This window comes from Oncorhynchus masou, chromosome 4 (assembly GCF_036934945.1).
Source record: "Oncorhynchus masou masou isolate Uvic2021 chromosome 4, UVic_Omas_1.1, whole genome shotgun sequence".
Lineage (NCBI taxonomy): Eukaryota > Metazoa > Chordata > Actinopteri > Salmoniformes > Salmonidae > Oncorhynchus > Oncorhynchus masou.
This window is the reverse complement of record NC_088215.1, coordinates 4657720-4680550: the sequence shown is the minus strand read 5'-3', so window position 1 is coordinate 4680550 and position 22831 is coordinate 4657720. Positions and strand designations below refer to the sequence as shown.

The 22831-nt window shown below is 42.3% G+C and overlaps 1 protein-coding gene across 3 annotated transcripts in view; it reads right to left on the bottom strand.

The window, feature by feature from the left end:
• Positions 1 to 790: 790 nt before the first annotated feature.
• LOC135521931 (protein jagged-1b-like) overlaps positions 791 to 22831 on the bottom strand; it is a 33738-nt gene continuing 11697 nt past the window's right edge. The window contains exons 8-26 of one of the 3 annotated variants that reach the window (XM_064947753.1): positions 20893 to 21006; positions 18604 to 18717; positions 17380 to 17493; positions 16657 to 16703; positions 15933 to 16106; positions 15092 to 15242; positions 14025 to 14189; positions 12799 to 12912; positions 11592 to 11705; positions 11270 to 11383; positions 11054 to 11170; positions 6815 to 6842; positions 6361 to 6446; positions 5689 to 5802; positions 5192 to 5301; positions 4813 to 5046; positions 4463 to 4594; positions 4059 to 4209; positions 791 to 3781 (exon numbers count right to left, since the gene is read on the bottom strand). In XM_064947753.1, coding sequence (XP_064803825.1) covers positions 3234 to 3781; positions 4059 to 4209; positions 4463 to 4594; positions 4813 to 5046; positions 5192 to 5301; positions 5689 to 5802; positions 6361 to 6446; positions 6815 to 6842; positions 11054 to 11170; positions 11270 to 11383; positions 11592 to 11705; positions 12799 to 12912; positions 14025 to 14189; positions 15092 to 15242; positions 15933 to 16106; positions 16657 to 16703; positions 17380 to 17493; positions 18604 to 18717; positions 20893 to 21006 — 2741 coding nt within the window. In that variant the 3' untranslated portion in view covers positions 791 to 3233. The remainder of the gene's footprint in view (positions 3782 to 4058; positions 4210 to 4462; positions 4595 to 4812; positions 5047 to 5191; positions 5302 to 5688; positions 5803 to 6360; positions 6447 to 6814; positions 6843 to 11053; positions 11171 to 11269; positions 11384 to 11591; positions 11706 to 12798; positions 12913 to 14024; positions 14190 to 15091; positions 15243 to 15932; positions 16107 to 16656; positions 16704 to 17379; positions 17494 to 18603; positions 18718 to 20892; positions 21007 to 22831) is intronic. The other 2 variants (XM_064947759.1, XM_064947766.1) reach the window with 2 other exon arrangements.

The following is a 22831-nucleotide window of genomic DNA, read 5'->3' as shown; positions in this document are numbered from 1 at the left end:
CAACAAGTGGGACACAATCATGAAGTGGAACGACATTTATTGGATATTTCAAACTTTTTTAACAAATCAAAAAATGAAAAATTGGGCGTGCAAAATTATTCAGCCCCCTTAAATTAATACTTTGTAGCGCCACCTTTTGCTGCGATTACAGCTGTAAGTCGCTTGGGGTATGTCTCTATCAGTTTTGCACATCGAGAGACTTTAGTGCACTAAATAAGGAATATGGTGCCATTTGGGACATAACTTGAGAGTTGGGAACAATGATCTCTGCATTTTTGCATCCCAAAATAATAAAAACAGGGGAGGCGAGGCCGCAATCCCAAAAAGACGACTAAACTCCCAAATCCTCTGATTATACCTCAATCACTAGATCATGAAGACTTTCACTACTACTTTTACATGAGAAGTAGGCTATCCTTCTCCTCCCAATGACAAAGTTTGTGTAATTTGTATAATTGCAATAAACTTGGTGGTTCAAAGCCCTGAATGCCGATTGGCTGTCAGCCGTGGTATCAGACCGTATACTACGGGTATGACAAAACAATTTTATAATAGTAATAAGGCACCTCTGGGTTTTTGGTATATGGCCAATGGCTGTATCCAGGCACTCTGCGTTGCTCATATGAACTTGGCCATATACCACACCCCTTTGTGCCTAAATCACACAAATGCTCGTCATTGTTCAAAACTCAACAGCAAATCCACCATGTCGTCTAGTCTACACCCGCCAACTTACGCCACCAGGCAGACCATTTGCCCCAGAAAGCAATGGAGAAAAAAGACTAAGCTGTTTTTGTACAAAATATTTTAATAAATATTACTTTCCAAAACAAAACAAAGACTTGCCAGGAACAACCTCCCCCCAAAAATACTTTAATTCTCAAGTTCTTAACACACTAAAGTGAAATGTACACATACTTATATCATGATTTTCAGGGCAAACAAAAAATAAATATGTTTACAGCCTTGTGGTCTCCGTCCGATCCAGAAAGGCTGTGTGTCACATGACAGTTCTACAGTGTTCTTATTGGATCTCCTCGTTTCAAGTATCTCAATGGTCGAGTTAGTTTTGCATGGCCCGGTGACGCGAATTTGCTCATTGAAGACCATTCCATTGGTCCTTAAGTGAAATCTCCACCCACCTGGGGCACCATGCCATTCAAAACAAATTCCACCATTTATTAGAGTTCATTACCATATATGCAAAGTAATCAGATACATCGAAAGTTTTTTTTTTTTTTTTTTACAAAGGATCTAAGGACATTTTTTCCTGTTCTTGACACTTGTTATGCTGTACATTCAAACATCAGGCTACAAAAAAAAAAAAAAGTTCCCTTAAAAGTATTTAATTGGCAAGCAATGTGTCTGCCACATTGCGTTGTTTCAAATGACCCGTGTTATTTTATCCTTTCCCCTGCCATTCCATTTACATTTAAGTACTTACAAAAGAGTCCTGGCAAATAAACCATAGAAATGGTATCAAACAGACATCGTACAAAAACATTTTTTTGTGTGTGTGTGGACAAAAATGACCATCTAATTGTTCAAAAATAAACTACTCTTTCAAGAACACTTTTGGCATTTATGAAACAAAGTGAGGTTCAAAAGTATTTGGACAGTGAAACATTGTTGTTTTGTTTCTGTAATCCAGCACTTTAGATTTGAAATTATACAATGACTGAAGTTAAATTGTTGACTGTCAGCTTTAATTTGAGGGTATTTTCATTGATTCATGTGGTGGCTAACATGATTACAGAAAAACATGAATAATTATGTGTGAGAAAGTTGAGGCATATCTCACACCCTCCACAAAATATGCTTTGCTCACTTTATTGGTAAGGGTGAGAGGTTAACATGTTCTTGGTATAATCTTTGTGCTTCCAACATTCTCACTCGTCATTCACAATTATATGTAATCATGGTAGCATCCACATTAATGTAGAAGTGTTCAGAAATATTATATTCATATTTACAATAAGTGACTCAAATGACAATATTTAGTTCACTTAGCAGACGCTATTAATCAGAGCGATTTACAGTAGTGAGTGCATACATTTTGTACTGGTTCATACTGCCCCCCCCCCCCCCCCGTGGGAATCAAAACCACAACCCTGGCGTTGCAAGCGCCATACACATGGGACATTATTTACCATTCCATTGGGCAGCAAATAATCTGAAACAATAAACAGAAACAGCATCCAACAAGTTTGTAGAGTCACAAGCTTGATGTAGTCATTGCGTGCCAGGAATATGGGACTAAATACTAAACTTAAAACAAACAGTGAATTTGTCCAAATGCTTTTGGTTCCTTGAAATGGGTAGACCATGCAGAAAAAGTTCATAAAAAAAAAAAAGTTTTCACGATATGGATGAAAATACCCTCAAAGTAAAGTTGACCATCTGCACTTTAACCTCAGTCATTGTATCATTTCTAATCCTAATTACTGTAGTACAGAGCCAAAACAACAAGAAATGGTCAATGTCTGTATATATTGAAACGATATTTTCAAAAATAAGGAAGTTGTAAGCTTACAAAGCTGTCAAACCTTCAAATCTAAACAATGCATATAAATAAAAGGAATGATATTAAGGCTCTTGATTATTAAGTTAATAAATCAAATATACACAATGATTAATAAAAAAAAATATTTACAGATCTATACATCATTCTACAATGACAATTCTTCATATCGACAGCAACTGCTGACAGACTCAACCTGCCCCAAACAAAAATAAATAATATATGTTTTGAAAGTTGCTGTGGTATGGTGCTGCGGAAGCGCGTACAAATACAAAACCAGTTAGGACGCCAAACCCACATTAATATTAAATTGTACAATTCGTATGACTACCGGGTAAAAGCCTGTAAAAAGCCTTTGACAGCAGCTTACCAAACAACGTAGAGATGTTCTTACACGTACATTGAAAATTTCCATTTACAGAAGTGCCGCCTCGAAGTTAACTGGTTTTTCAAAAAAAAAACAAAAAAAAAATGCAAACGCAGCACCAGGAAATCCAGCCAAACCACAGCCAACCGTTATTGCCAGTGTGAGCCAGCTTGTCGAAACATAAATTAAACACATGGAAATTTGTCTTCTTTGTGAAGGGTAAATCACAACTTTTTGATTCAAAAATATGACAACAGCATCAACAACTTTGGAGCGCCCCTCAGCTGACCTTCCAACGATGAGACACCAGTTGAAGTGGTCAGGCCAAGGTCACCAAGCTGTGCGCTATACAATGAATTCCATTCGGTTTAAGCTCTGCGCCGACTCCAAGTCTCTGTTGTCCTGTTTGTTAATCCAGTTGGAGTGTTTGCCGGCCGTGCGGAGCGGCTGTGGGCTCCGCTCCTCCCGGTCCACTAACGTATATGGCGTATGCCTTGGGAACCTAGCCTTCTGAAACCTCTTCTCAGACTCCTCGTCATCCGAATGGTGGCTACCCACGTCGGAGTTGTTTGTTCTAATTTTGGCGTTGATAAGAGAGTTCTTGTCCTCATAGTGATAGTGGTGGTGGTTGGGGTGTTCTTTAACTGGGGGTAGGCCATTGGTCAGACCGTGTTTATCGATGGGGTTCTTGATCTGGTTGAGCTGCTCGCGCACGTTGTTGACTGCATTGTTTGTGTCTTCGGCTGTCGTCGCTGGGGACGACGACTGGGTGTTGACACCCGTGTGGGTGCTGGGCTTTAGGCGCCGCTTGAGGCACCAGATAAAAGCAGAGACCACAGCCAGGAGCCAGATGACGATGACTACGGACACCAGCAGGGGGACCAGGTAGTCTGCTGGAAGGAGAAAGGGAGGGAAGGCGTTAGTTATCGAAGACTAGAACAAAGGAGGGAGACTCCGATATCAAAAACTATAGTTTAAGCAGAAGTTGACCGCAGCAGAAATATGATCTTCCCCCTCTTCCAATTAAAAAATTTGAACTGCAAAATACTTCAACCAGGATTTCTGGAAAACATGGGAAATGCTCAGGAATTTTTCAAACCTAGGTACATAAAACCATCCCACTACTAGTGAAGGTCCTTGCAGAAAAAAAATGGCTGCCTGTGCGCTCACCATTGGGGTTGTGGCTCTGCCTCCTCTGGACGCGGACCTCGATGACGGCTGTGGTGATAGTGCTGTTGCCGTTTCGCTTGCTGACCAGGTCTATGAACTTGTCCGTGATTTCCTTGATAGGGGCCTTGCCTCTTCTGGGGTCCTCTGTCGACTAAAAAAAAAAAAAAAAAAAAAAAAAACTAAGAGTTAAGTCTTCGTACAAGAAACTTGTAACTTCCATATATCGCATTTGAAAGAATATTGCGTATATTGTGAGAAACAGGATAAATGAATCCTTATGCGAATGTAGTTATTCTTAGGATAAGACTGTCTGCTAAATGACTAATGTATGTTTCAAAATGGTCATTTGCTTATTCTTGACAATCATGGAATTGAGGGCTACATTTTTACCAAGCGGTACTTACGATGGCTACATGGATCTCGTTGTTGGCTGTGGCCGATGGCTCGCATGTCATGGACACCGAGTACTCTGACGAGAGGTTCCTCACCACATACAGACTCCTTAGCTCGCTGCAGATGTTCTCAACAGTCAAGCCCTACCACACACAGAGGTCAAAAGGTTCAATGTATAAGTTCACAAGTATTAAAGTATCGGCGTCACAGTTAATTAAAAACTGCAAACTGCTACTAGTCTTACAAAGGAATATGAAATGCTGCCAAACTGGATGTGACAATGGTTTTGCCATTGGTTAAATTGACTTCCGAGTTTAAGTTTGAACAAATGGTTTTTATGATGTGGCTTGCACCAACTCACCTGTGGCATGGTGTCCTTGTTGAAGGTGAAGGTGACGTTGGCACAGTGGCTCTCGGGGTGGCACTTTGCATGGGGCTTGGGACTGTGGGAGGCCGACCAGCACTCGCCCTGGCTGGGGCATGGCTTGACAAAACAGCACTCGTCCCGGACGGGCACACACATCTGACCGACCGGGCACTCGCCACCGCTGTGGCTTTTACTGTGGACCCGGCAGGATTTGGGACCGCACCAGATCTGGAGGGGGACAGGAATGTGGTCAGTGGTGGTGATAATTTGTGGTCATTCAATGCATAGCTAGCTCACATCACTATGGGGATTGAATATAGTACAAACAAAACAAAAAAAAAAACAGATTGTCGGAAAACCTGTGGTTTCATACCATTGTACAGGTGACCTTCCCATTGTGGCACTGGCAGGTGTTGCAATCGTCGTCCCATTTGGTCCCGTCCACGGCCACCAGACCGCTGACAACACAGGGTCTCCCAGCAACTGCAAAGCGGGACAATTTTAGTCTCATCAAGATTGAACATTTGCTATAGATGCTGAAAATCCTAGATGTACTGTGTTTTATTCAGGTTGACTGTTTACACCAACAGTGACTCTTGTTAAGACTTAGGTTCTTGTGATGTTAATAAAGCTATTGTACCGTACACTTATACATTGTTAATCTGATGTCCTGTTTATAGTTTGGTAAAGACCACCTAAAGAGCTACAGCACAAGGAACAAACATTCAGACTAAGTTCCCAACTAAAATACAGTCCATTGTCATGTAATTATCCCTGTTGAATTTTGCCACTGCTGCTCATGATGGAAAATGTATTTATTGAAGCCAGTATGAGCCACCAAAGAAACACATGGAGGGGTATAGGTCTTACCTTCTTGGCATCTGAGGCCGGCCATCCCTGGTGGACACAGGCAGCGGTAGCCATTGATCTCGTCTACGCAGGTGGAGCCGAACGCACAAGGCGACGACTGGCACTCGTTGATGTCTGAGGGGACCAGATTGGTAACTGTTAGGGTACTACTCCATTTCTGTCACTTCATCAATCTATATGCATCAGTCCATCTAGCCTACTGACTAACAGACAGTGACTACAAGTCAGACTTCCAAATTAAACACGATACGTCTTGGAACCATTTTCCTTAGACTGATATTTTTCCCAGAGCCACAGACCAAACTGTGCTAATTACAAAGTAGTATAACTTCGTAACAAAAAAAAACATTTGAAGATCAAATACTTTCAAACTCTACCCTAGTTTCATTCCTAGTTAACAGTTGGACTAACTCTGGGTGGTCAAGTTATCATTGGGAATGAGTGCAGGTGATCAACTTCTCCATCTGAGCACTCTTTAACTGGATCAAAGGGTTAACAGCAGCGTGAACTTTTCTAGCCATCTCATAAGACTCGTCCTCCATTGTGTTGTCCTACAAGCACCACCAAATCCAAAAGACAAACCTGATTTAGCCCCGACTTAACTGACATTTGTCACAGCTTAAGAATAGTAAGTGGGGTGGGGGGAGAGGAACGCAAAGGGTTAACACTCACTAATCCTGCAGTCTGGTCCTGCGAATCCTGCGGCACACTCACACCGGTACCAGTTATCTCCGTCCACACAGGTTCCACTGTTATAGCTGCAGAGAACAGGAGAGAGACAGGTCAGGGGGTCATAGCTCTTAACCAATAAGAATTTACTAAACGGGTTGGAAATATAATTCCATGTTTTAGGAAGTATCTAAATAAGCATCACTCAAGAATTCCCTCTGCATTAAATGATTTCACCATAAAAACAGTTCAACAGATACATTTATATTATTCTTAAAAATGGCGTTGGGTCGAAGAGGAAGCGGATCAAGGTACAATGTCTGATTGTGAAGGCTTGAGCAAACAGGGTTACGTGAGTTGTTTGTGGCTCTTTGTTGACGATGAGTGTTATCAGCAACAGGACATTCCTGAGGGCAGATATGTTTACTGGGTCTAACTTGGCTTGGGATTGACTTACCAAGGGTGGGGATTGCAGTCGTTGGAATCTGTAAAATGAGAAAATTGTGTTAGACACAGTAGAGTTTGACTGATTTAAAAAAAAAAAAAAAATTAAAAAAAAAATATATATATAAAAAAAAAAAAAAAATGGGCCAATTAATTAGGGACGATTTCAAGTTCATATAACAAATCGGTAATCGGCCCGTTTGGACATTGCAATCCTCGAGGAGAATGGGTGGCAGGCTGACCAAATGTTACGGAAGTACAGCATCAAAAGGACCTTGTGGCTGCAAGGAGCCAAGGTAAGTTGCTCGCTAGCTTTAAACTTACCTTTTTTCTATCAAGCTTCACATACTCACCAGTTAACTACACATGGATGATATTACTAGGTTAACTAACTTGTTTTGCGGTGCCTGTTAAAATCATTGAATCACAGCCTACGTCAACTTTCCCAAAACAGGTGATGATGTAACGAAAGCACATTCGCGGAAAAAGCACAATCGTTGCACTAATGTACCTAACCATAAACATCAATGCCTTTCTTAAAATCAATACACAAGTATATTATGTTTTTACCTGTATATGTAGTTAAGAAATTAATGTTAGCAGGCAATATTAACTAGGGAACTTTGTAACTTTAGACCGTCCCCTCACCCATATCCGGGCACGAACCAGGGACCCTCTGCGCACATCGACAACAGTCACCCACGAAGGATCGTTACCCATCGCTCCACAAAAGCCACGGCCCTTGCAGAGCAAGGGGAACCACTACTTCAAGGTCTCAGAGCAAGTGATGCCACCGATTGAAACGCTATTTAGCTCGCACCACCGCTAACTAGCTAGTTATTTCACATCCGTTACACCAGCAGCTCTTAGCAATGCTTGAGACACAGAAATGTTTATGACTTCAAGCCAACAACTCCCGAGATAAGGCTGACAATACTAAAAAGGTATAAGGTACAAATGGTATAGAGAGAAATATTATGTTACTAACTACAACCTAAACTTGAAGACTCATGTTAAAAGGAACCAACAACTTTCATATATTCTCATGTTCTGAGCAATGAACTTAAAATGTTGGCTTTTTTACATGGTACATATTGCACTTTTACTTCTCCAACACTGTATTTTGCATTATTTAAACCAAATTGAACATGTTTCATTATTTATGTATTATATTAAATTCAAATAAGTGTTCATTGTTCATTCAGTATTGTTGCAGTTGTAATTGTCATTATTACAAATAAACTGCTCAAAAAAATAAAGGGAACACTTAAACACCACAATGTAACTCCAGGTCAATCACACTTCTGTGAAATCAAACTGTCCACTTCGGAAGCAACACTGATTGAATTTCACATGCTGTTGTGCAAATGAAATAGACAACAGGTGGAAATTATAGGCAATTAGCAAGACACCCCCAATAAAGGAGTGATTCTGCAGGTGATAACCACAGACCACTTCTCAGTTACTATGCTTCCTGGCTGATGTTTTGGTCACTTTTGAATGCTGGCGGTGCTTTCACTCTAGTGGTAGGATGAGACGGAGTCTACAACCCACACAAGTGGCTCAGGTAGTGCAGCTCATCCAGGATAACACATCAATGCGAGCTGTGGCAAGAAAGTTTGCTGTGTCTGTCAGCGTAGTGTCCAGAGCATGGAGGCACTACCAGGAGACAGGCCAGTACATCAGGAGACGTGGAGGAGGCTGTAGGAGGGCAACAACCCAGCAGCAGTACCGCTACCTCAGTCTTTGTGCAAGGAGGAGCAGGAGGAACACTGCCAGATCCCTGCAAAATGACCTCCAGCAGGCCACAAATGTGCATGTGTCTGTTTCTGACCGTTTGAGCAGACTCCATGAGGGTGGTATGAGGGCCCGACGTCCACAGGTGGGGGGTTGTGCTTACAGCCCAACACCGTGCAGGATGTTTGGCATTTGCCAGAGAACACCAAGATTGGCAAATTTGCCACTGGCGCACTGTGCTCTTCACAGATGAAAGGAGGTTCACACTGAGCACATGTGACAGACGTGACAGTCTGGAGACACCGTGGAGAACGTTCTGCTGCCTGCAACATCCTCCAGCATGACCGGTTTGGCGGTGGGTCAGTCATGGTGTGGGGTGGCATTTCTTTGGGGGGCCGCATAGCCCTCCATGTCCTCGCCAGAGGTAGCCTGACTGCCATTAGGTACCGAGATGAGATCCTCAGAGCCCTTGTGAGACCATATGCTGGTGCGGTTGGCCCTGGGTTCCTCCTAATGCAAGACAATGCAAGACCTCATGTGGCTGAAGTGTGTCAGCAGTAACTGCAAGAGGAAGGCATTGATGCCATGGACTGGCCCGCCCGTTCCCCAGACCTGAATCCAATTGAGCACATCATGTCCCGCTGACTTATGCACTACAGACTGTCCAGGAGTTGGCAGATGCTTTAGTCCAGGTCTGGGAGGATATCCCTCAGGAGACCATCCGCCACCTCATCAGGAGCATGCCCAGGCGTTGTAGGGAGGTCATACAGGCACGTGGAGGCCACACATACTACTGCGCCTAATTTTGACTTGTTTTAAGGACATTACATCAAAGTTGGATCAGCCTGTAGTGTGGTTTTCCACCTTAATTTTGAGTGTGACTCCAAATCCAGACCTCCATGGGTTGATAAATTTGATTTCCATTGATAATTTGTGTGATTTTGTTGTTAGCACATTCAACTATGTTAAGAAAAAAGTATTTAAGAATATTTAATTCATTCAGATCTAGGATATGTTATTTTAGTGTTCCCTTTATTTTTGAGCAGTATGTGTATATGTGATATATATGTGATATATATATCACATATATATATATCACATATATATCATATATATATATATATATACATGTGATATATATATATATATATATATATATGATATATACATATATATATATATATATATCATATATATATGATACATGTGATATATATATGATACATGTGATATATATATATATATATATATATATGATATGATATATATATGATATATGTGATATATATATGTGATATGATATATATGATATATATATGATATGATGTGATATATGATACATGTGATATATGATGATATGTGATATATGTGATATATGATGATATATATGATATATGTGATATATATATATGATATATATATGTGATATATGATATATATATCACATATGATCATGTGATATATATGTACATGTGATATATATATATATATATATACATGTGATATATATATGATACATGTGATATATGTATATATATATATCATATATATACATGTGATATATATATATATGTGATATATATATGATATGTGATATATGTATATATATATATGTGATATATATATATATGTGATATATGTATATATGATATGTGATATATATATGATATATGATATATATATGATATATATATATATGATATATGTGATATATATATATATGTGATATATATATGATACATGTGATATATATATGATACATGTGATATATATATGATATATGTGATATATATATCACATATATCATATATATATATATATCACATATATATATCACATATATCATATATGTGATATATATATATATGATATATGTGATATATATATATATGATATATATATATATATATATGATATATGTGATATATGTGATACATGATACATGTGATATATATGATATGTGATATGTGATATATATATGATACATGTGATATATATATGATGTGATATATATATGATATGTGATATATATATGATATATGTGATATATATATGATATATGTGATATATGTGATATATGTGATATATGTGATATATGTATATATATATTATTATATATATTATTTAAAAAATAAAAATAGTCAGATTAACCGACAGTCTTTTTTTAGTCCTCCAATAATCAGTATCGAAAAATGATAATCGCTCGACCTCTAACACAGTGAATGTTTGAATATTAACTCAAGATGTGTGTGGCTAGCTGAGGTCACATACCATTAATCTAAGAAATAAAATAAAAAGTATATAAAACGTTTCCTATTGTTAAGATTTAGCTAGATACATTTTTTACATAATGGACAAAGGCCAGACTGTACTCATCTACTATGGCAGATTAAAATGTAGTGCAACTGAATATTACACTATCAAGTTGTTATGAACTAATAGTGCAAAAAAAAAAAAAAAAAAAAAACTACAATTTTCTACTAAACAAGGGAGGACACACTCTGGGATCACTCACTTTGGTTGCAGGTCAGGCCCTCCCAGCCCTCTTTGCAGACACAGGTGAAAGAGTCTCCACTGACCACACAGGTGCCTCCGTTCTCACAAGGGCTAGGCAGACAGCTGCTGTTCTTAGCTGGAGAAGCAAACACAACCTTTAGCCAACATGCCAGCTATCTGGAAAATGCTACAGAGCTAGCTGCAATAATTTAGCACTGCTGGCTATGCTACATACCTATATTACAGGTGGAACCCTCCCATCCGGCAGCACACATGCATTTGAAGGTGTCCCCTTCATCGTAGCACGTTCCGCCATTGTTGCATGTCGCCTCGTCACACTGGCTCTCCCCTGGAAGCAAAAAAAGACGTTAGCAACCGTTCATAGTCAATGTCAGGAAACCATTAGGCCCCAACACATACCTGCATATATAGGTTTAATTTAGGCACAAACACACCCTTTCGAACACGTACAAGCATGCACACATGCTTACATCAAAACACACGGCCGCCCCAGGGCGGGAAAAAAATGTGCGATACTGTAGTAAGGGGGGGCTTACTTGAGTGACATGTCTTGCCCTTCCATCCGTTCTTACACTCACAGTAGAAGTCATTCACCAGGTCCCGGCACGTGCCACGGTTACGACAGGGGTTGGTGTTGCAGTCGTCAATGTCTGAGGAGACAAGAGAGACAAACATGAAATGCCAAAACTAAAAAAAACTGCCTGTTCGGCTTTCACGGAGAAAGAAAAAGATGGAGATTTTTCTGCCATTTTAATCCTTGTCGGGCTGCCTAAACTCTTTTTTTCCCCCCAGGTCGCATAAGTCAAATTTTCAGAATGGAAAAACACTAAGTGTAAAATTCAATGACAACATCTGGTTTTCAAGTATGTATAAAAGATAAATGGACCTATATAGTTTTTTCATACCGTTATCTTTGTTAGTTCTCAAATCACCAAAATAAAAGCTAGAGTGTCAGGGAGAATAGAACATTATTTTGGGAATTAACTCAGCAGTATTTCTTTTGTTATTATGTTTGAGCAAAAGAACACCGCATTATCCATGGCAAAATGCATAGAATTGCAGGAAACTAGCTTTAAAAGTGAAACATTTTCTCGCAACTGTATGGCAAAAAAATGTTATAATTCCAAGAAATTAGCTTTAAAAACGGCAACAAAAAAAAGAATCTCAGCTCCATGGAGAAATGTGTAGAATTGCAGCAAATTGTAGAGGCATTTTAGAATTTAAGCCAATTTTCTCTAAAATGTAGCTGCGCCGACAGCTGACGTCGCCACCCAACACCTAATCCTTTTTTTAAACCAGAAAAGTTTCAACATGGGCCTAATGATCATCCATATCCCCTGTCACTTGAAGGCTTGAAACAAGCAGGATTATTTGGTAGCACATTGGGTGTTGCCTATGCATTAGGAATGCAATATGGAAGTGTTATGTTTAGCCTACCAGACGTTATAATGCTGATAACAAGTCTTCAATATTAAGAGGCATGTCAATGCACTGTTCCACCTGCATGTAATGCATAAGCACATGTATAGACTTGTGTACCACTGTATGAATACCTTTGTAATAATACAAACAAAAGAACCATGAGCTTTTACGAACACTTGTACTACGTTGTGGGGTGACTGTAGGCAACTTGTATATAACTTCAATGTATTATCCACCGGTGGGTCAAAGAAAGTGAAATCCATTAATTCATATAAACAAATATGACTACATAACAGTGTGGAGAGAGGAAAATTAACTTACTATTGTCGCAGTTGGGTCCCTCCCAACCCTCGGCACAGATGCACTGGTACAGGCTGACTTTGTCAATACACGTTCCCCCGTTCTGGCACGGGCCGCTTTCACAGTCATTTATATCTGAGAGTGTGTGAAAGAAAGAGGAAACATGAGCAAAAGACTGCATATTCCTCACAATATCAAGCCACGCAATCAAGACGTGCACCATGAAATCCCTTCAAGGACTTATTTACCATTTCCGTTTTTAATACAGCTTCTTAGAACACATGAACAATTCACATTGTTTCCACATTACACATCCAACGGAGGCTTTGCCGTTTCCCTAGTGCCCCATTTATTTTAGCTGTCGTCTCCGGTCAAGTAACCTCCCACCAAAACCCCATTCCCAAAACTCCCTCTTCTGTCACCCAAAACCACAACAGAGAGCTTGGTGTTGGGTGTGTGAGTGCGTGGGAGAGACAAGGCCAGGCAAGAACAGGCAGACTTCCTGGCTTAAGAAAATGAGAGTTAGGGGTGGGGAGGCATGGAACCCCCCTCATTTAACAACTTCCCCACCCCTTGACAGGCTAGCGAAGGCTGGACAGGGTCATTAATCAAGGACTGTGTCTGAAAGACAGAATAGGCCTCATCTGGGGCCTCCAGTCCTCCATTAGAGCTGATAACCCAGTGACTGGCAGGGCCAGGTCTAGCCCGCCTGACCTCTCTGGGCTAGGGAGCTGGCAGCTAAAACGGCCATCCATCAAACAGGGAGCTAATAATTATTGTCAAGGGGGGGGGGGGGGTCACCACTCTCCCCTGAAAGAAGTGTTGGTGAGAACAAAGTCGCCAGGTTTGGCAGGAGTGAGAGCACGCTTTGTACCCAAGGATGTGTGTGTATTGACAGAGAGAGAGATCTTGACAAGCGCCAGGAACAATCGTTATAACGGGGAGGAAGATTCTTGTGGTCGGAACGAAGCAGGGTTTTTAAAGAAGATCCGCTTCTCAAGAAGGGCCCATCCTGTCCTCTACCACCCCTGCAATACCATTCTCCATCCATCTCCCTATCCACCTCATAATTCTGCCACATTTTCTCTTCTCTTCATGCCTCCTCCACACCCCCACATTGATCCCTTAATTCACACATTAGCCATCCACCATCTAGCCAAGGCTCTATCCATCCACCACCCTAGCCATCCTCCAGTCAGCCATTCATCCACCGTTCTTCACCCATTGGAACTGGGGGAGTCACTTACTCTCATGGCAGTATGTCCCAGTGAAGCCCTCCTGGCACTCGCAGCTGAACTGGCCCCCAGCCTGGCTCCGGCAGCGCCCGTGGGGCCCGCACACATTGGACGAAATCAGACGCATGCCCCCAGGGGTGCTGTTGGATGCCACGGCAACCGTGCAGCTGTCAATCACTGAGGGAGAGAGGGTGAGGTCAGGACAGTGTGCATATATGGCAATCACAAATGTTTATATGTATTGCACAGAACTGACATTGCCACACATCGTATAAACCTTCACAAGCACTTCAAGCACTTCGGGTGCTAAAGCTTCTAATAAATAAATAAATATTCAACACATGCCAAAGTCCTCCTAACTTCTTCAATCTGTGGTATGTGTTTAGATAAAAGTAGTCCAACTAAATACAAGCGTATAAACCCTTATCAGACTGTCTTAATTACTCTAAAAAATGTGCTCGAGCACACACACACACACACACACACACAGAGAGAGAGAGAAAATGGGGGTCTATTGTGTTTTTAAGCAGGAATAACACACACAGAGCACTTCAGTTTGCCAGATTTTTCTGGGGCGTTTTGGAGACAAACACAGTATAGAAGGGAGGAGAGGAATAATTTAAGAAGCAGAGGCAATTTGTCAGAAGGAGGAATGGGCGGGGGGGTTCTTAAAAGGGAGTGTCCTGTCAAAAAAGTAGTCTGGCAGCAGTAGCGGCTTGAAAACATGAAACCAAATCTTAACTCTTCCCATGGTAACGAGGCCCTGGGGGACCGGCGGAGAACGGGTTTGTGCCGCGCGGGCTTGCTCACCTTAGGTCTTCACACACTGGTGTGACACACACCCAGCACAATGGCCTCAAGTTAGTGGATTAGATTACAGGCTCTACAGGTTAAAAAGCCCCACTCTCAGAATTACAGTAAAAAAGCAAAGTGAGATGAGTGACCTAAATTTGTTTGGGTTAGCCTTCATTAGTATTAGCCAAGCTAGACAAAACTGGCTAGTCTAACACTGAAAACCAACAGACTTTTACAGCAATGTAAAAACTGCACAAGGCTGATCCAAAAAAGCAAATATGAACCTTTGCAGGGTGTGGTACGACAGTGGTCCTTCAAATGGGAACAGTTCTTGCCCTCATAGTCTTCGGGACATTTGCAGAAGTAGTCGGTAGCCAGGTTGAAACACTGGGCCCCGTTTTGACATGGGTTCGGCATGCAGTAGTCGATATCCAGCTGAGAAGGCGAGAACAAAAACAGAGAATGGTTTAGACATAAGCCATGTAAAGTAATACGTGCCATTTGACCTTTTCCATAATAACCCATTGTAGACTTCCCCACAGAAACCTGCTAAAGACCCATAAACAAACGCTTAGCGGTGGAGAGTTGGAGGAGGCGGGAAAAGAGAAGACAGACTTAGCCCAGACGGAAGGTTCACAAGTGTTAACAAGCGCGACAAAGCTCCGGTTTTGAGTTGCAAAGAGAAACGATTGCAGAGAGAAACGCAGGTGCGACTACAGTGGGGTGGATGGAAAGGTGGCACAAAAAAGAAAAACTATTGAAGAGGATATCAATGAAAACAGATCATGGTGAGAAGATTCATGCAGGAGAGAGGGAGGTAGTCAAGGAAAGTTGGCCCTAACCACCAATCTAGGATCTCCAATCCTAACCGTAATCATTAAAAGGTATGGGGAAATACAGTATCTGACTGTGGATCAGTGGTTTGAGGTGACTGCAACTTACTCTGGATTTATTCAAGATAAGTTGGCCCTAACCACAGATCTAGGATCAGCTTATGCTACCTCCAATCCTAACCATAAACCATTACCAGGATGCAGCAATATCTGCTCCTGGATCAGTGTTATGGTTTGAGGTGACTTGAACCAACTCTGGGTAGGCTTCTGGGCACAGTGAATCTCTGCTCACCTGACAGAAGTTGCCAGAGAAACCGGGCAGGCACAGGCACTGGAAGCCGTTGACGTCGTCCTTGCAACGGCCGCCGTTCAGGCACGGGCCACTGGCACACTCATCTACATCCTTCTCGCAGTGCTCACCGCCGAAGCCCGGCGAACAAACACAGCGGTACCCGTTCACCCTGTCCTAGGGAGGGGAAGAAAACGGAGAAAGGAAAAAAATTAAGTGATTGTGTGAGGTACAGAACGGTAAGGAAAACAAGCCATTGTGAAAGGGTTGGAAAATAATTAAGACATTTCTTTTTCCTGGCAGGGGACGAGAATGTTTATGGTAATCTGATCTATTGTAGTCATGAAGACCTTCAGCCTATTCCCTCCCTCCCATTCTGCCCTCCTCCACAAGCATTCATGTCTTCTGCCCCACTCTTTGTTAGCATTGCCCGAGCAACTCATGTCTGTGTTCTGAAAGCATGTCTCAGCAGTTTGCCATTTTTTAAACCTGCCATAAAGGAAAAAGGGGGGGAGAAAGAGGGGAAGGGAGAGAAAGCAGCCAAAAACAACTCCAATGTGCCAGGAATTATCCAAAATATGTCAATAGACCAGGACCGGTACATTCCAGAAAAATAGGAACACATCTGTCCCAAATGGCACCCTATTCCTCATGATAGGGTTCTGGTCAAAAGTAGTGCACTATATAGGGAATAGGATGCCATTTGGGAGAAACCCAATAAACCTACCTTGCAGGTTCCCCCATTTTGACACTGGTCCTGGCAGTCATTAATATCTGCGGAAACAATTTGTAACAATCAAATAAAAATAAATAAACGTATACAATTTGAGCTCCGCCGAGGAGAGGCCTTGATAAGGCTTTCTTCGTCAAGATTTCCCACAAGCTTTCCTCAAGATCAGCCTTGTTTGAGAATAGGTGGTAAAAAAAGGTGCGATTCGTGCGGGGCCTCGGTGCGCTGGGGCTTCACGCGATTGTTTGAGCGCCCATGTTATTTGGACGTTACCGGCTGTGCAAGCAGACAATGACTCTGTCGTCCAATTTCAGACAGACCACTCCAGAACTATTAGTCCAGGACCAAAAAAACAACAAAAAACACTGAGCCAGCCTCAGTCCTAAACTCACTTCCAAAACTGGCCCTAGAACAGTTGTTTAAAGTTGCTACTGGCACTTGACGTAACATTGCTTCATTTTAGAACAGGGGTGTGCAACTTTAGACTCTGGAGATTGAATGGCAGGGTGAGCAGGCTTTTGTTCTACCCTGGCATGAACACAATTCAACTATAATCAGGCTTTCAATTGCCAACCATGAATAGTTGAATTCCCCATGTTAGTGCTGGGCTGGAACAAAAGCCTGTTTCCCCTGCTGCTCCCTGGAACCAGACTTGCCCACCTCTGCATTAGAACAAGAGACAGGCCTTTTCATAGAGCGAGAAAAATAATAATAACTCACTGGTGTCGCAGTTCTGGCCCATCCAACCAGGGAGGCACTCGCAGAAGTACCCTCCAATTAGGTTCCGGCAGGAGTTGGCATTCAGGCAGGGGTCGCCTTCGCACTCATTGGCGTCTGAAACCCACAAAACATTTAATTCCTTCATTCCTCTTACAGGGCATTCGGCATGCAACTGCGAAGTGTCGGCAGCCATAGGAATAGAATCGTTTCCCCCGTCACCCACCCATTGACTTGGGGATGCCTATTCTAGGAATTATATTTCTATGGTCTTTTCTGGTGGTCCGCATTCAAACCGCATCAGAGCCGGTCCCCATGGTGAAAGGCAATTGGGGACAAACAAACACAAAATGTGCAAGGTGGGGTGAAGGATTGTGGATCAAGGCAGCAGTGAAGACACCCATCCACTCACTCCTCATTCTAAGCACTTTAAAAACACAAGGCCATTCCTCAAAGGATGATCCCCGGCTTAGGAAACCTCACATTATCTCTGCCCCCAGAGGAATCCCAAAAGCAGCCATGGAATGGCTCTAAATCTTCACACTAGAGCACCACCAAAAGACAAGGGTGGTATGATGAATTTCCACTTAGAAGCTTAACTAATGTCAGTTTGGAGATTCCCCCCCTAATGGTTAAGGTTCAGATTTGGAGAGTGTAAACTGGTCGTAGATCTGTGTCCTAAGGAAATCCTCTAATTGTAGCAAGGTGGTTAGAAGTTGCCCTCAATCACAGATCTAGGAAACTAACTTCAACCATTAGAGAAGAGATATTTGATCCTGTATCAGTGGGCCAAATAAAGTATATAATCTACCAACTCCGTAGTGGGCATAGAGATCAATACTCTCTCTATGGTAGTAGGATATATAGGTGGTAGTGGGATAGAGATTGTTGTTGTGAGATAGAAGGTTGAGGTTTGTAGGATATAAGAGTACAATTGTTTCTGTGATAGAAGGGACATAGGTAGAGGAGTTGCATGGGGATTATGGGATATAGGAGGTAAAACAAAAAAATTGGATAGAGGATGACAGCAAACCTGGTGGTTGTATGATAGAGGAGGTGCCGGAATTTGTGGGATAGAGGAGTTGTTTTTAAGGGAGGGGGGAATATAGAGGATGAATGAGAGCTCAGTGGTTATATGATAGGGTTCAAGCGAGATGGCCAAGAAGCAAAGTCAGACTTTGCAACTTGGCCAAATAGTGACGACCGTATGATAGAGGACTGACTGACCGATGAGGCAGGTCTTGCCGCTCCACTGGAAGGGACAGGTGCACTTGAAGCCGTTGACCTGGTCCTGGCAGGTGCCCCCATGGCCACAGGGGTTGGGGAAACACTCGTCCACATCTGGGGGGGGATTGGGGGTGTTATGACTAAAATGTGGAATGTCAAATCAAAAGTCCATGACAATGGCTAGGTCTCTTGCGCTTGAAAGGCTGATGGTGTCATAATGACACAAAATACAGTTAAGTTTTTAAAGTCATGTCCCCGCCATCCTTACCTATTCCTGAATAAGTCTATATAAAAACACACTGTGGTTGTTCAAATCTTATCCCCTATTAATATCATCAACACAACTGGAGTTATAACTAGTTTAACGAGGGCATGTCATTCATCTATTCAATTTATAATCTCAAAACGGTAGCGGAGAAATGTCAACATGGACAATTTCTTCACATCAGTCATTGGCGATCAAGTTGCTTGCAAAGAAAACAAGCCTGGTTGGCACCATTAACAAAGCGAGAATGGAGCTCCCTCCCTCTGTGCAAAATAAGGCACCTGCACATCAGCAGTACTCTACAACGGTGCTGAAGAATGAGTTGTCACACTTTACCAATGCATGGCAAGAAATACCGTTTGCATCATGAGCACCAGCGGCAAGGACACAAAGAGAAAACTATTATGAACTAATACCAAACAAAGATATTTCATCAGAATATGCATCCAGTGGTGTAAAGTTAAGCAAAACTACTTTGAAGTACTACTTAAACATTTTGGGATTACCACTACATTCTTAAAGAAAACATGTACTTTTTCACTCCCATACGTTTTGAATGCTTAGCAGGACAGCGACATGGTCTAATTCACACATTTATTAAGAGAACATGTGGTCTTCCCTACTGCCTCGGATCTGGTGGTTTCACTAAACACAAATGCTTTGTTTGTGAATTATGTCGGAGTGTTGGATTGTTCCCTGGGCTACCTCCCCTAAAAAGAATATCATGCCGTCCTGTTTGCTTTAACATAAGGAATTTGAGAGGATTTATAGCATTTACTTTTGATACTTAAATATATTAAATGTACTTTGAGACCTTAAAATAGATAATTACTCAAGTATGACAAGTGGTATTTTTTTCCCACCACTGTATGCGTCGCCATATATAGACAGGAAAACGCATTGTATAAGTTGATCTATGAGAAAAGAACCCGAATGTTGTCTACTTTATTCTATAGGTTGTGGATCTTTTGGATCAGATGGCACAGCTGTACAGTGAAAGGAGGAACTCGCCGCTGGCCTGTCACGGTTCTACAACCATGCTTGACTTGGCTGCTATCAACACACGTGTTGTTTACGCAGTGCATGAACCCTACGAGCAGGAGAGACTTCATCATGAGTCTAAGCACATGGGCTAAGTGAGAGACATACGAGGACCAAGGCAGCAAGCAAAGATTCCACGCAAGCCAAGTAGAAACTGCCAGGTGGGCAGATGTACTCGCAAAACAAGCAAAACAAAACACACAAAATCCGTTTCAGCTGCGAGCAAGCGACTTGTTTGTGCGAAGTGTTGCAAGCGACAAAAAATTGTGATGACTGTTAAGAACAAGGGATAACACCTAAATCAAAAGGTCCAACTGATGCCATTACGTGAAGATGCACAACAAACTGTAAGCACGAGCGGGGCCACAAATAATGTGTTTAATAACTGACAATGATGGACTATTTTTGACTGCGGTTTAAAAAAAAAAAATCGACACATTCATTATAATGCCATTCTGGCTTTTATGCTGATTTTCACCATTTATCAAGCACAAACGGTGCCAATACTGACACTTATGCAACTGAGATTCTCTTCAATTGACCGCGTGTCTTGCTGACAGCTCATGTGTCTTGTTGGTTTGGGTTACTTGTATTTGTTTTGTCATTATAAATAGAAGCAGTACCGTGTTCCAACACACATACTTTTTGTTTCATAGTTTTAACAAAGGCACTTCACAAATAAAGTCGATTTCTACACTTGAAAGTCTATGTTTAGTGATTTTTATATACAGTGCCATACACTAATAAAATATTTTCAGGGGGGGGGGGGGGGAGAGAACATAATATTTTCATTTTTAATGTTGCCTAAGACCTTCATAAAGACAACAAGATAATTATTTTTACGATAGCATATATGAAATATATTTGACTGTTAGAATGTTGACGTCCAAAAGATGCGTCAATTGGCACGAACAAGGCCAGGATAATATTGAATTTAAAATGACCTAAACCTCAGGTATTACATACTATAATGTATTACTTACTGATGCTGCAGGAGGGGCCACTCCAGCCGGGGGCACACTGGCACTCGAAGCCCTGACTGGTCTCCAAACAGCTCCCTCCGTTAAAACAGGGCTCCGACAGACAGGCATGCTCTGCTATGGACCGAGAGACAGAGCAAGAGGTAGATCGAGCAGGTAAAAGAGAGAGGGATGGGAGTGAGAAGGGAGAGAGGGGAAAGGTGGAGAACAGAGAGAGTTAGAGAGTTAAACTCCCAAACTCAGTTCTCACACTGCAGGAGGGTGGGGTGGGTTTTTCCCCTCGCTGCAGTCGGTTCCCAGCAGCTTTCTCTGGCCCAGCTAGGCTACAGCCAGTGGAGTGGAAAGCCCCTTTGACCTCTCACTAACCAGCTCTGGACCACACCGCAAGACGAGGAGCGAGAGGGGGAAGGAGAGATAGAGTGCTGAGTGCAAGAGAAATAAACAGAACAAGAGAAAGAACAACATTTCTCAATGAGAAAAAGACACAGAAAGAAAGCAAGAGACAGAAAGAGGGAGAGAAAGACAGAGGGTCCGATCTCCCACTAGGCCTACGTCGTTAGAAAAAAAACATCCCCTCTCCCATTTCACTCTCACTCGCCCCCCAAGGCCCTAGCCTTAGCGTTTACTCTAGCCAGCTAGCAGGAAATCGTCTGTCACGGCATGCTGACCCCGCCGAGCGACGCGCCGTGACTTCCACCCAAGCGTAAATCATTGTCCATCCCGTCGCGGGAGGACGAGAGAAGAGAATAGCAAACTCAAGTCACGACGGATTCCTCCGCTCAAATCAATTAATGCTCTGCATTCTTTGGCTGGCAGATCGAGGTAGTGTCCCAAATGGCACACTATTCTCTATATAATGCACTACGTCCCTGGTCAAAATTAGTGCACTGAATAGGGTGCCATTTGGGACTCCCACCCAAGGGGGGGGGGGCGAGAGGGAGATGACTTGGTGTCAGCGGGCTAGGGGTACGGGAGGCTAGGGTTACGGGAGGAATAGAGGGGGATATAGGGAGGGAGGGAGAGAAGGAGCACAGGAGGGGGTTTAATGTTGTTGGTCTGGCTGGGAGAGAAAAAGAAAAGGAGAATTCAGGCTTGGCTGGAAGCTGGAATCCCCTCTTCTTTTCCTCGTTCTCTCCCTTGTTCCCTCCCTCACTCTCAAGATGACCGGCGATAGTTTTCAAACCCTCGCAACAAACAGAGTGGCAACTGTCCCAGACAAACACAGAGCGGGCGTGTTTGACTGCCAACGCCTACAGGGAGCTTTCCCCTCAATTAGCTGAGTCATGCCTCCATTGACCCCCATACAAAACAAGGGCCATCTACTTATCCTAATGATCAAATTCGACCCAACTTCATTGAAACATTCTCAACTAAAGAAAAAGAAAGACATACAACTCTATGACATCCCTATGATCAAAACTCAAACTTTATAGGAACCAACCTTGATTCTAACAATTGACATATTTTAAACAACTTGAAGATGTGAGGTAACTGTTAGATTTGTTGATGAAGCTGGAATTACAATCCACCCTCAGAAAGGTTAGCTCTGTTACTGCGTCTCCTTCCGTTCCCGTTTCCCTTGATGATACCTTAATGAGGTCATCACCTCCTGGCCGGAGTGACGCGTGAGACTGCCCCACGAACGGAACCTCCCTGGATGGGGTTAAGCACGGGGCTGACCCCCCTAACCCTAAACCATGACCCCCTCGACTTCCCACCCCGTCGCACCACATGACTCAGATCTCACCGACCAGTCTTGAGAAAACAAATTCCCCTTTCTCTCAATCGTCACCAGAAAATGAAAAAAGTTGAGTGGGAGACAGGAGAGAGATTCTCCAACATAGTAGATTTGCTGCGCTTGAGTGTCCAAGACTAATTTCACTCTGGGACAATACAGTTAATCTTATCTTCTACTCCAATTTCACTCTCATAAGGAATAAAC